The following is a 13,847-nucleotide window of genomic DNA, read 5'->3' as shown; positions in this document are numbered from 1 at the left end:
CATATCTAACCTCAAGTCAATCACAATAATTTTTCCTTTAAGCATACATACTTGTTTCACCTATTACAAATATCCACCAATAATTGTGAAAAGGCAGCATAGCGACATTGTGACATAAAGCATATAGTAGCAGTAGGTTGTATATGTGTACCCAAGGTGAAAGGGTAAAGGAGTTATACAACGGAAAACTGACACATTAGATTCTATCTAGTTGGTTTCGTCTTCAATCATATCTTAATACTCTTGCATTAGTACGTTTGTAAGGCCACACCGCATGCATTCATGTGAAAAACAATAAAGAATAACATTGGAAAGGCCAGTGTCTGGAGTGTTGGTAGTACCTTTTGGCAAATCTCACCTTTTTATACGTGACTCCGTTGAAACTTGACACGTTTTCATTGACCATGTGCCAGGCAATGGATGTGCATATCCGTTCGGAGAATAGAACATTGGTGGCTCCGCATGTCTCGGAGGCTGCACATGCAGCAACACATTCAGACATGAAGGACGTATCTTGTACTTCTTGGGGATTCATGTCGTTTATCATTTTTTCAAATTTCGAAATCCTTGTTTTCGAGCTCACCACAGAGATTGACCCTGCCAAAATCAGAACCGTTCTTAGACACATCATACTGATGTTGTGTGTGTCACTCGCTCTAATGTTAATGTTTGTTCATCTGTTTGATGTTTCTTGTTCAACTGTGATGGGTTAAAGAGTTCAACGAAAGGTTAAAGAGTTTAACAAAGCCTAACTAAATGAGCATTATAAGTGTCTTCATTCAATGGTGACTTTGAAATCGATCTTCTAAAGACATCTAAGGGTTGACAATGTGCTCCGCTGAACCAGAATGAGTTCCCAAGCATCTACATCACCAACTCGTTCAATGGTTTTGGCTTTGAAGATATCGAATGACCGAGCGGTCTTGAGAGTTTTCTGTAAGTTTACGCTTCGGCTACTGGCGATTATTAAAGTGAAAGCCAAACAGGTAAGAAATGCTACGATTAATAAAACGTAGGATGTAAACTACTTTAAATGAGTGTGTGAGTTTAGTTTTACGCCGCTTTTAGCAATATTCCAGCAATATCACGGCGGGGGGACACCAGAAATTGGCTTCACACATTGTATCCATGCGGGGAATCGAACCCGGGTCTTTGACGTGACGAGCGAACGTTTTAACCACTAGGCTACCCCACCGCCCTTACTTTAAATGAAATGGGACTTACGTACTTACGGGAAATTATTTTACGCTACTTTAACCCACTTTGAATGAATAGACAATGACAATAATATTTGTCAATTCATTCCCCCAAATTCACCTACACTTACACTTGTAGATATGGATGAAACGAATGAGTTATCCCTTGTGATGCAAACGTCAATACAGTAAAGTAGGTAATAAATATTCATGACTGTATCTGCAGTAGCTAAAACCGCATTGTCTTAAATGACCTCTTCAAATCTGAACTGCCAGCCCAAGTGGGTGTAACCAATCGTGAGAGTTAGTTTGATTTCATGCAACTAATTGATATCTACATGAGCGTCCTACGTCTTGTACATTAGATCACGGATGTGACATCTCAGTACAGGCTTATAATCACTGTATTGATAAGAAATAGTGTCACAGATTTAGAAGGCTGCATTCTTTACCTAGACTCGTTACAAGTTTTATTGTAAAGATCCTCATCAGAATGGGAATTGGTGGAATACGCAGACAAATATTAATGGGCACATAATTACAACCGGCATTTGTTTTGTGTCATATTGTAGTTTCACCTCTACGTTTTGAAGCACGTAACCTTATCAAATGACTTCGTCTGAAAACTATCCAAGCATGTCTTGTGGGGACTGGGTTCACATATGTGAAGATGTGTGACCATTCATGCATATAGATGGACGTAAACATGTTCAAGGACATCACCACGTATACGTCAAACAGATATCGGTTCTACGTCACGGATCTGTGCTGACCCGTTGAGGTGAGTGCAGGTTGCCACTTGTTTACAGGGATGTGGGCTTTTGTTCATTTAGCTAAAGCTTTCAAATTGCTTAGTTCAAAGTCAAAAGTTGAATTGGTCACACTTGCTAACGTACTTGGCTTAACCGATTCTGTCAATACATATCGATTCTTGGTATAAGGTAAGAGTCAGTTTTGTCAGTTTTAGAACAGCATCCATCCGTTTCATGTCATATCGGTTCAGCTTCTGCGCCTGGTGAACTCCAGTCACGTTGATTGGCAAAACTGACCTCTCTGTCAGTAATATCACTGTCTGCCATAAATTGAACTTACTCCTTTAAGGCTTCATGCTTGATTGGATAAATCATGGATGTTTCATAGGCACAGCGCCACCTACATCTATACTCAAAGGCAAAAGCTATTGTGACATACAAACAACATAAAGTTAAACAAATGACGAAACTTATTCACCAAACATGGATTTCGAAAACCCACGTACAAAAACAAACGTCCACTTGACACCGACTGTGGCGATAACATAAACATAAACCAATGGACTACTGGTCGCGTTTCAAAGTGATATACTCTAGACAAGACAATGTTAAATGTGTACCCTTTTGCGTTATCTAAAGACGTACAAGTCTTTTCAGAAGAGTCCAAACACATCAAATACTTGCGTTCAAGTGCATTACTAATTGCATGTTGTAAAAGGCAACAGACTGTTCACATAAATCAAAACATATTGAAAATTGTTCAAACATATATTTGTCAATCAAACCGATTTTCTTAATTGTTGCAATTGTTTCTCTCTTTCCCATCTTTCTGTTCTTTTCTGTCCATCTGGTAGAATGAATGTAAAAAATACTATGTAATAGAGGGTGTTCTAAGTTGTATAACTTGTACCCAATCCTTTTCTCATGAATAAAATATGTTTAAAACAAACAAAACAAAGGCAACAGACAAATCTGACGACAACTGAATCATGTGTTGGCACTCAAGAATCAGTCACTGCGGACAGAAAGCTGAACAGTAGTTAAAGAATCGATTGTTTGCTGACATGATAGAAAATTGTCTCAGAGGTGAAATACCAAGGCCTGACTTACATTTAACGAATCACAACCCGTAAAAACAAAGAAACCCTTCAAACAACACTAATCGCTTTTCCTTTTCATCTCCAACTGTCCCCAAATCGATAAAGGCATGTTATTGTTGATACCTATGTTCCAAATCCTCTTAGATGCTTCCAATGTCATTAGTACGGCGATGGTATAAATACTTGTACATTGTCTGACATCGTTAACAAGCTGAAGTGACTGCAACAAAGTGATGAGAGGTATAGATGCATGATATATTTGGACAAGGACCAGTTTAACAATAACAAGTACTTGTTGTGATGCAATACACAAGTTGTTATCCACAAAGCTGCATCTTTCTCTCTTTACGAAAACGTTTGATTTGATTTCAGTTAGCTTGTGATTCGTCTTAACAGCAGGTCTGATATTGCGATGGGCTTGGGGAGATTTGTACCGACACAGATTGCAGTAAATAGGGTTTGTATTCTGTTTGAGCGCACAATGTGTGTCTGACGTCTCCAGCCACAGATCGTATGAATGACGTCAGCACGTCCACGCAGCTTGATTGTTGTGGGCTGTTTTAGTGACAGAATCATGCAAAGGATGTGATATATTAACTCCAGCTGTAATAAGCGTAAAACCATATTTCAAGGCAGTATCATTTGCCGAAGCCCACCCTTCTTCGGAATGCAGTAACTGGTGATTGCACATCATAGTCGTATTCATTTTAAATGTTTTGAAGATGAGGTGAAGTGGAGCGAGGATTGTGACAAAGTTACATTGAAGAAACGACTCGGTACATTTCGACAATGAAGAAATCATCTATTTCCGGATTCAACAGATTTGGGTTATGTCCAGACCCTAAACCATGTTCTTGTTGATACATAATTTCTCTATGATTTTGCATCTGGATACGCGTGTTCAGGTTTGTCAATGAACTCCTATGTCAGAATCATGACAAGAACAAGAACGTAACATCTTCCACAAAACTTTAATCATGGGGTAGATGCGTATGGCCAGTGCTTTAATTTGCATACAACGCCCTGATCTGGCCGGAAGATTGCTCATAGCTGTGTCAAACCACATTTAGGCATCATTGACTTGATGTCGAATCACACAACCGACTGCAGGGTTTGTTTCCATTCAACAGTGAGTGACTGAGTTTGGTTTGGTAATATTGCTGAATGTTTCTTACGAAAGTGGAAACGGTTTTCACATTTCTGTTTTAACATGATCACGGCATGTCGTCACCATTAAGAAACAATACTGAGCTTTACATCGTGTTACTGTGTTCATGTACATGGAGTCTCTGGAATGGTAGGCATGTATCAGGAAGGTCCACATCGTCCCTCATCATCTCAGAATAAACCTGAATGCTACTCTGCACTCACAGGCAGATTCCGGTCTGTAGACTTCGTCTCCATCAGGAAAGACATTGATACGTCTCAGGTCATCATTGAGGAATCTAATGAGAGTGCTTCTCAAGGTTTTGGAGGAATAGAACGTAACGCTGATAACAAGATGCCCATCAGATATACCTGGGACGTTACACCTGGAGAACATATGCTTAGAAAGATCAGAAAACAGGATGTAGAAATAGCCATTGTCAAAGTTACAGGTCAGCAATCCATCTCGAACTTGTCGAAGACAAGCTTCGTAACCATTTATTTTGCCTTTCCATTTGTCCTTTAATGTTTTCACAAACACTGGCCCCCATTCTTGTTGCCTGTTGCATAACTCCCTCAATCCGAAATATTCCGCGTAGTTCTGTACTGCGAGTGCAGCTTCTGGCGGCGGAAGTGTCTTGAACCTCAGGAAGTTAAGGATGTGAAGGAACACATCTCCATCCACATCGATGAAGAACCGACCATCGTTGTCCTTGGTTACTGGGAATCTTCCACTAAACATGGCCGCCAGCATAGAATCCGGGTACTTGCGGAGTGTGGAAAGGGACGTAGTCAGATGTCGGCCACCCACATTTAGATCTATGACTTCAGGAAACTGCATTAAAAACAAAATGTTCTATCACACATGTATGTATGTATGTGTGTGTATGTCTGTGTGTGTATGTCTGTGTGTGTATGTCTGTGTGTGTATGTATGTATGTATGTACGTACGTATGTATGTATGTATGTATGTATGTATGTATGTATGTATGTATGTATGTATGTATGTATGTATGTATGTATGTATGTATGTATGTATGTATGTATGTATGTATGTATGTATGTATGTATGTATGTATGTATCTATGTATGTATCTATGTATCTATGTATGTATATGTATGTTATGTAAGTGAGTCTATGTATGTATGTATGTATGTGTGGTGTGTGTGTGTGTGTGATATGTATGTATTGTATGCGTGTATCAAAGGTACATAACGAGATTTGCAGCTGTCAGGAAAGTCAACACACCAGGTGTGACTGACTGAAATAATATGGCATTATATTGGCATGGCTAACTTATATGTCAAAAGTGAGGCGTGATTCACCGCTGTTAAGACTTTCTAATACCATAGCATGCAAATATTATTCAATAAAATTTAGTCATACATGTCGAAAACGCATGTGACGTATATCACTGACATTCTGTTCAACGCCAACTCACTCATTAATTTTACATGATGTATTGATTGCAGTCTTGGCAAAATCGTTTGTGTCAGTCATATTTGGTTTACTATACATTTAATATACAGTGACATCAATCCCAAGGAAGATATCACAAATTTTTTATGTGGCTTTTGTATTCAGTTTGAATTGGTATCTGTAACGGTGTAGAAATGTTGATATGATACTGTTCCTATTTTCACTGTTTTTATGTTAAATATATAACATTGTAACATATTTGTCAATCTGTGATAATAAACACAAACATGATTATATTTACCTCAAATACAAATATCCTTTTCACGTTATTTTAATGCGTATTTTCAGTGATACCATGAAATAACTTTTCCCGTTTAGGTATTGACTGGTCGACCTGACCCTCATGTATCATGCTGACTGGGAGATCAAGGCGAAGGTAGACTAGCTTGACGCGTCAAGATACCTATATCGACACCCACGCAATAGAAACTAATACCTCCTGCTACTCGACTTGTCATAATCATATGGTGTTATCTTAAGAGCATGTAAAACTAGTGAGGTGTGTCTTGATCAGCCTACGAGAATATATCTAACAATAATGAAAATATTTCGTCATAAACACCCAGTAATTGCTATGTTAAAATACCCTCATTACCACAATGACGTGCATGACGCGTAAGAAAGACACAAATGACGCTGGACAGTGTTGGTAGCCTATAAACGATTATCGTGATGAACAAACTCCAAACAGATTCTGCAACAGCTAAGGGAAGCAATTCTGTATATTGACTGGCCTAGCTTAAGAAACGTGAACTCCCTGCTGTATAAATGTACGTTAATACCTGCCTAACGGTTTATGAACAAGTTAAGGTACATAAGTAAGGTGACGGACTTTTTGTTAGCATCGAGTTGCCCTAATTTAAGCGATATAGCCAAGAGAAGACAATACAGAGTTAGTTGATCATTTATCATTAGACTATTCGCCTAAAGAGCCCCGGGCGATTTGAACTGGCTCAAGAGTAAGTACAACTGGACAGAGATCAGATTCTGAGAAAACGACGTTGTTGCTCTTCGTACTACGAGCCACTTGTTAAACCACGCCTGACCCAGCTTCAATATTATACACTGCAGCGTACAACAACACCCATTTACAGAAGGCTAAATGTACCTTACCTCCATGTTATTGCTGTTAATGGACGTGTGTGCTTTGTTGCCCTAGCTTTCAGATATCGTTATCAACACGCACTAGTCTATATGCTGTAACAGACACTTCCTCTATGCACGGGTAAATAACACCACCCTGACGTCAGACAGACCAACTGGGGTCACGAGATAAGGTGAGGGTTTCACCGGTGGGGGGTAGCCCAGTGGTTAAAGCGTTGGCTTGTCACGCCGATCCCTGGGTTCGCATCCCCACATGGGTACAATGTGTGAAACCCATTTCTGGTGTCCCCCGCCGTGATATTGCTGGAATATTGCTGAAAGCGGCGTAAAACTGAACTCACTCACTCAGTCAGTCAGTTAAGCCCATTCCTGGTGTCCCCCGTCGAGATATTGCTTGGATATTGCTAAAAGCAGCGTAAATCCAAACTAGTCTACCCCACCGCCCCTATGAAAAGGGAATTATGGTTGATCTATACAAATACCAAAGCCAAACACTAAGCAGCTATAGCTCTCACAATAAAAATTACTTAACATCATCCACACTAAATCATTCGTCTAAAACGTATGTATCAATGAAAGGTCACACATGTTATCTCACTTGTGAAGAACAGACATTATCCTTGAACACTTGATTTCACAAAAGTGCCACTTTCCACATTACTTTCAGCCCGACGTTGTCAGATCGAAATCCTGATTCTTCCCGTACCATGATATAGGTGGATCTCACTTCTGAGGATAATGTCTCTGGTCTGGAGCACTCCATCCTAATGTTTTGTGACTGCTGAAGTAATGATCATAACGGAGCTAATCCGGTATTAATCACTGGAACATCAGCAGAATCTGTAGATCTTTATTATAAAATGCATACGATACAAACACAGCCCATGTGTATTCAAGTGACAGAATGTCCGTACGTGTACACTACAGTCCGTTTGATTTCATTTGAGACCGATGAATTGTTCACTTACACAAAAGCTAATAAATGCAACAAAACCAAATTTAGCACAGTCACGTGAAATCGACAGACCAACTCTAATGATTTGTCTCATAATTTTAGACACCCGAATAAAAGTTGTTTAACAAACGATTAGTATTTTGTTGTTACTTCACGCTATTTCTTACGAGGGGGGACAACTTGCTAGTAGAACAGCCAGATGTACGAGTTGCACGTGCGAAATTGAATTTCACTACACGCGTTTGTTGATTTGTGTACATCAATTACTCGGATTTTATCATGTAGTGCAGGACCACGCGACAACCACACTCTGGTTTAGGGCGGAAGTCTCCCGGCTGTAGGTAAATACCCATACGTTTCAGATCGTCATTGAGGAAGGCCACAAGAGTTGTACCGTCCGTTTTGTTGGAGGAATATTTCACGTTGATGACCTGATGCCCCTCAGGAATACCAGCCACCTTGCACGAGGAGAATACGTGTTGAAATGAATCCGTAAATTGAATGTACAGGTGACCTCTTTGATACCGACTTGCGATCAACCCTTCTCGCACCTGATTCAAGCAATCATCATATCCGTCGATCTCTCGTTTCCACTTGTCTCTCAAAGCCTGTTTCAAGACTGGTTCCCATTTTAAAAGTTTAGCTCTTAATTGCTCTATGCCAAATATGTTTGCGTACTTATTTACATCAATAGCCTGGTCGGGAGGGGGCAGCGTCTCATGCCTCAGGAAGTTGAGGATGTGGACAAAAACGTCTCCATCCGCATCGATGAAGAAGCGGCCATCCTTGTCTTGGGGAATAGCGTACTTCCCACTGAACATATCGGCCAACTTGGAACCCGGGTACTTGGTGAGAGTTGAAACACGGGTGCTGAGATGTCGTCCGCCCACATTTAGATCAATGATTTCAGGGAACTGAAACATATGTATCCATGACTGTTAATAATCGAGCCTGGACCAGCCAGTCCAGTGACTGCAATCAAAGCATAGGTGTAATAATTGTATACTATACATTTACTGGGTGTCCGAACTGAATATAATCATGTTTGCCACGTATAGAATTATACTGAGAGTAACTGGTGTTCATATTCATACAAGATGTCGTCAGCATTGATACGGATGTGTTACTGGGTTACGGTATCTCAAGCTTATCAAATGTCCAGAAAGGCATTTAGGTGTGTGAATTTTAATATTCAATCAATTACTGTATCCCCGAATAACACCATCTCTGCTGATGATTCAAAAGACAAAATATGTGAGAGAGTATAATTAATCTAACGCCGCTTTAGCATTATTCCTAGTACAGTATCTAGAGGCGCCCTGACATACGCTTGTGTTGCAAATGATCTTAAAATAGCATTCCACACGTGACTCGTGACGTATATAGGATGTTTGCGAGCCACGTATATAGAAAACACGTCAGGCCTTGAAAAATAGTTAGATATAACAATAGTTAAAATAATTATTCAACACGAGTCAGTTTGGCGTGTTAAAGAGGATTCAGGGAGGATATCATAAGGAAGGCGTCAATCACGAGACTACCGATTTCCGTCAGCAAGCTATACGAGTAAGGTCATTTTGACCCAAGGCTGGGGAATACCAGGGCATGCGGTTTGCTTGTTCACACAGGGAATGTATATTCAACAATGATTTTGTATGGAGAAACATTTGCTCGAGGTTATAGTTCATGAAATGACAGTTACAAATAATAGATTTAAATCATCTGAATTTGTATATATCATCACTTGGAAACAGTTATGTTGGGGGTGTCTGGTTATGAGACAGGGGAAATGCGAAGGCTCTCTTCGTACTCCAGCCACCAGCCCCAACCCCCATAGCATCCCCCTTCCTTGTCAGCCCCGTATAGACAGTAGACTGATCCCAGAGATTGTAAATCATTAAATATTATAAGAAATTATATCAGCTACTCATTTGGTATCCTGTTACTTTACACATAACGCATACAAATGTTATTGATATTCTACGCTGTGTAAGCTATAAACACTATGGCAACATTTTGATACGTGGACAAGCATGTACTACAGTTTAGCACTGACCCAAACATTAACGGGATGCCATTGTGACTCATATGTATTATTATTCAACGTTATAGACAACTATATGTGCTTTCGAAAACAGGGCATTATTGTGAAATACTCTGTTTACATAGTAGCAGCAGTTGAACTGTTGTGCTGGAACTTTCCTCAACTTTTATGTTCTACTTTCGGTTTTAATATCGAAAGCTGGATACAGTGGACTTTCCATTCCGTGTCACTTGCTACTTATATATAACGTTATGACTCATCTGTGGGCTCATACAGCGTAGGGTCGTGCCACTGGGGTGGGATGTGAAAACAAGCGAGTGGGTGAAGTTGGTACTTGGCTTGAATTTGGTATTCACAAAATCAACCAGTGCTGTTAATCTGGTAGATAGTAACACCAACTAAAGCTAAAAGGCTTTCCTCGCGTGCATCCACACAACGGCAAACAATATGGTCGTCAAATATAATTTGCAATAAATAATTCATCTAATTACAACAGACACATTTAAAACAATATGGACAATAATTGTTTCAGTTTATTTGCTACATGTCAAAATCATATTTTTACAAGTGTGGTTATCGATTACCTGATTTACATACAATTAACAATTTGTTTCAACAGTAAATAATGCAGTTGCCTAATCAGGCAAGAAACCCGGTTATTGATATCATTTGCCGGCTGATGCGAAAATCAACATTCACTCACAAAATCATTAAATTATTAAAAAGCTATTATATGAATATATGACAAAAGTGTAACAATGTTGGCGTGCAAAATACATGCATCAATGTTAAGACCAGGTCCTGATTTCAAGTGATTCGTTGTGGAATAAGTGTTTACAGTTATTTACAATTATCCGATACCGCTAAACTCCTGCAAGGGGTAATACAACTGCATGCACTCGAGCTCATTAGTGTATCCAATAATCTAGAATAGAATACAACATATACAATATCTGCAGGTGTCCGAGTAGCGTGTGCAGTTCTACAGTGGTGACATTGTGAAGCTGATTAGTAACAGAAGCTGTGATGATCAACAGCCTGTCGTCGTCACATACGTTTGAAACCGTGTATATATCTAAGCTGTTCATGGTGGGCGGTATAAAAAGACAACACGCTGAACATTCAGGCAATCATTACATGACAGAGTGGGCGAAATACGTATCATGTTGGAAAGCGGACGTAAAGTCTCTAAAATATCATCATCATCATCACACTTGTCTACATGGAACTCGATAACGCCGAAGCAGATAGGCCATTTTCACCTTCTCTCTCGGACAAGTCGACCCTATCGACATGCCGTCGATCTGTAATGATTCCTGTCGGTAGATTATGGTGTATCAATACCACTTGCTTCAGTACTATGGGCTTTATCCCTTGTCCTCTTAAGCGTGTTGCATCGCGTCAAGACGTATTTCTGCTGCTTGGTGCCTCTCAGTTCCTCCAGTGTCAAAGGTAGTAATGAGTCACATCAGGGCACGCATGGTTATGTGGACTGTTCAACTAATGTTCCAATGTAAACCTTCCTATCCACAAAGCCAGGGATCAGTTGAGCGTCTGACCGGTGACTTTAAGGTCATGTTGATTGTTTGACAGTTTGATTTTACACACCCACAGTTATATAGGAAGTAGGTCTAAATATGTACCAGATTATCAAACTGCTAACTTTAAGGCGAACATATGAACTGTAAATAATTAAATGAATGAACATAAACATTATTCTAAAATTTATAATAACGTTTCAACGTAAATCTGTCTAACACACTGTGAGATATTACAAACACAAGTATTCATTTCTATCAAATAGTGTTAGGGACTATCAAGATCTGAAACAACAACGATCTACAACCAAATTTATACACAACCATATATGTTTGTACTAGCTTCGTAAAGGAAAATGGAAAAGATAGTCGGTATGTGATTCCACAACTTCTAAAAATGCCACCCAATGAAGTTCTCCCTGCCCCCTCCCACCATTGCCATCTTCTGTTAAAGGGGCCTAGGGAAAACAATTTACGTCCTTTTCAGATGGAGACGAAATGCGAATTTCTGTTGGTGACGTTGTTGGTGACGTTGTGCTCTTTCACTTTATTTGCAACAGGACTCCGATGTGAGAGTTACAGTTGCTGTGTATGTTTCCTTCAAAAATGAAGAAGCCCAGGCGCTGTACGTCATGTGCCAGAAGATTGAGCACTGATGGTCGTCTGTAATGATCATATTCAGACAAATTTATATCAATCACTGAATATCCTGAACTAGGAAGACTACAAGTGTAATACCCACATAAACACGAATTTAACTTTGTGGTGAGACAAATAGACCTTGAAGAAAAGTCTAATTTTTTCAGTCCACGTTCCACGACTTCCCAGTGACGGGTGTAATTGGTAACGTTTGATAAACAATTGCTCCTCCATATATCATAGAGTGTATCTCTGTTGTCTTGGATATTTGAAATACCTTCCTTCAGGACATCTAATCCAAAGTAATCTGCATACTTCTGAACATCTGCAGCTGCTTCAGGGGGGAGGCATTGTCTCGAATCTCAGAAAGTTGAGGACGTGGACAAACACGTCTCCATCTACATCGATGAAGTAGCGGCCATCTTTGTCTTGGATCACTGGTTGCCTTCCACTAAACATGGCGGCCAACATCGAGTCCGGGTACTTGGTGAGGGTCGAGAGAGATGTGGTCAGATGTCGTCCTCCAACGTTTAAGTCGATGACACCAGGGAACTGAAACGCAGAACAATAAATGTACGTAGTAATAACCACCAGGTTTAACATTAGTTTACACGCCCACAGTTTTCTTTTTGTGAAAGGGCAGTGGTGTATCCTGAAGGTTAAAGCGTCCACTCGTCACGCCGAAGACCCGGGTTTAATTCCCCACATGGCCACACTGTACGAGGCCCATGTCTGTGTCCAACGCCATGATAAAAATATCGGCGTAAAATCATACTCATTCACTAACTTTTTGTGAAAACAGAAACGAAGAAAAACATTGTACGCAATATTAATATAATATTCTCACAATGCTGAATCGAATCATGTGTACATGACCAGATACCTGACCATGACAACTTAGTTGCTATTCTTGTGGACTTTATGTTTACCTCTAAACGCGGTTGTTTCAAATCAACCGATACATCTGAATTTTTAAATCAAACTCACCACTACATCTGAGTGTATATTTTCCACTCAATGTTTAACGGTCTCTGTAACGACTTACAATGTTTTTTTTTGGAAATGCATGGACGCTATATTTTTAAAAAATAAAGAAGATTGAGTTATAAGGTGAAGGCATACTTATATCCAGTTATCATTTATGTACAGTACGGTGAAATGGTTAAATATTTTTCATGTGAAATGAAACGGGTTCTCAAACTGTCAGTTAACCTTATCTGACCAAACGAAAAGCTTCAAGGGCGTTTCAGTGACGTCTTCCAAAGTATCACACAACTGGAGTTTCAGGTAGCTCTCTGGCCTGACTCTATTTACACTTTAAGTTAATTAGAAAATCCTATTCGTAACACCAGCAACACATCTTGATTTTTGATATTTCAAGATAGACACCTATGACTGCCCATTAATCAGTATCTGAATCCCCACACAATGTCACAAAACATATTGCTTGCCATAGAGGCCGCAGTATAGAAGGCTCTTGCCTGGTCTCACTTCGTTAGTGTGAACAGGACAAATTACACAAAACCGCAGTAATACTCACAGGTAAAGCCATAGTGTGTAATACGACCAAGCAGTCCGATGGTGGTCCTGCATAGATAGTTGTTGCTGTGTTCTCTGTGCACCGGCTGTGCAGCAGAGAGATAAGATAAGCCGTCAATTTATTTATTGCCTTTCTTATTGTTCTCTTATCAAATATGATTGTCAAACTCGATGGTCCAAAGTCACAACGCAACGTCGGTCACAGAAAGTACTTAGATAGCTGTGACATTTTGAAATCATTTGAGCATACTATTTTAGTTTGGTTTGTTTGTTAACAACTATTTCATAGTTATTGGTTAGACAATGGCGTTTTATATTGTATTGTTTAAAAGTCAAATAAGAATATACAATGAG

The 13,847-nt window shown here is 39.6% G+C and overlaps 2 protein-coding genes across 2 annotated transcripts; both read right to left on the bottom strand.

Moving 5' to 3' along the window:
• Window positions 1-2,702: 2,702 nt before the first annotated feature.
• LOC124291928 (BTB/POZ domain-containing protein KCTD7-like) lies at window positions 2,703-6,909 on the bottom strand. Its single transcript, XM_046729001.1, has 2 exons — window positions 6,788-6,909; window positions 2,703-5,029 (listed from the first exon to the last, which is right to left on the bottom strand). The coding sequence occupies exons 1-2, from the start codon at window positions 6,791-6,793 to the stop codon at window positions 4,382-4,384; spliced, it is 654 nt and encodes a 217-aa protein (XP_046584957.1). The 5' UTR covers window positions 6,794-6,909; the 3' UTR covers window positions 2,703-4,381.
• A 987-nt stretch (window positions 6,910-7,896) lies between these two features.
• LOC124291927 (BTB/POZ domain-containing protein KCTD7-like) lies at window positions 7,897-8,678 on the bottom strand. The gene has a single exon (XM_046729000.1). It carries the CDS (start codon window positions 8,654-8,656, stop codon window positions 7,997-7,999), a length of 660 nt encoding a protein of 219 aa, XP_046584956.1. The 5' UTR covers window positions 8,657-8,678; the 3' UTR covers window positions 7,897-7,996.
• Between the last annotated feature and the right edge of the window lie 5,169 nt (window positions 8,679-13,847).

The sequence above is a fragment of the Haliotis rubra genome, unplaced genomic scaffold, assembly GCF_003918875.1.
Source record: "Haliotis rubra isolate DU_JTF1 unplaced genomic scaffold, ASM391887v1 Scf502, whole genome shotgun sequence".
Classification (NCBI taxonomy): Eukaryota; Metazoa; Mollusca; class Gastropoda; order Lepetellida; family Haliotidae; genus Haliotis; species Haliotis rubra.
This window is presented reverse-complemented; position numbering and strand designations above follow the sequence as displayed.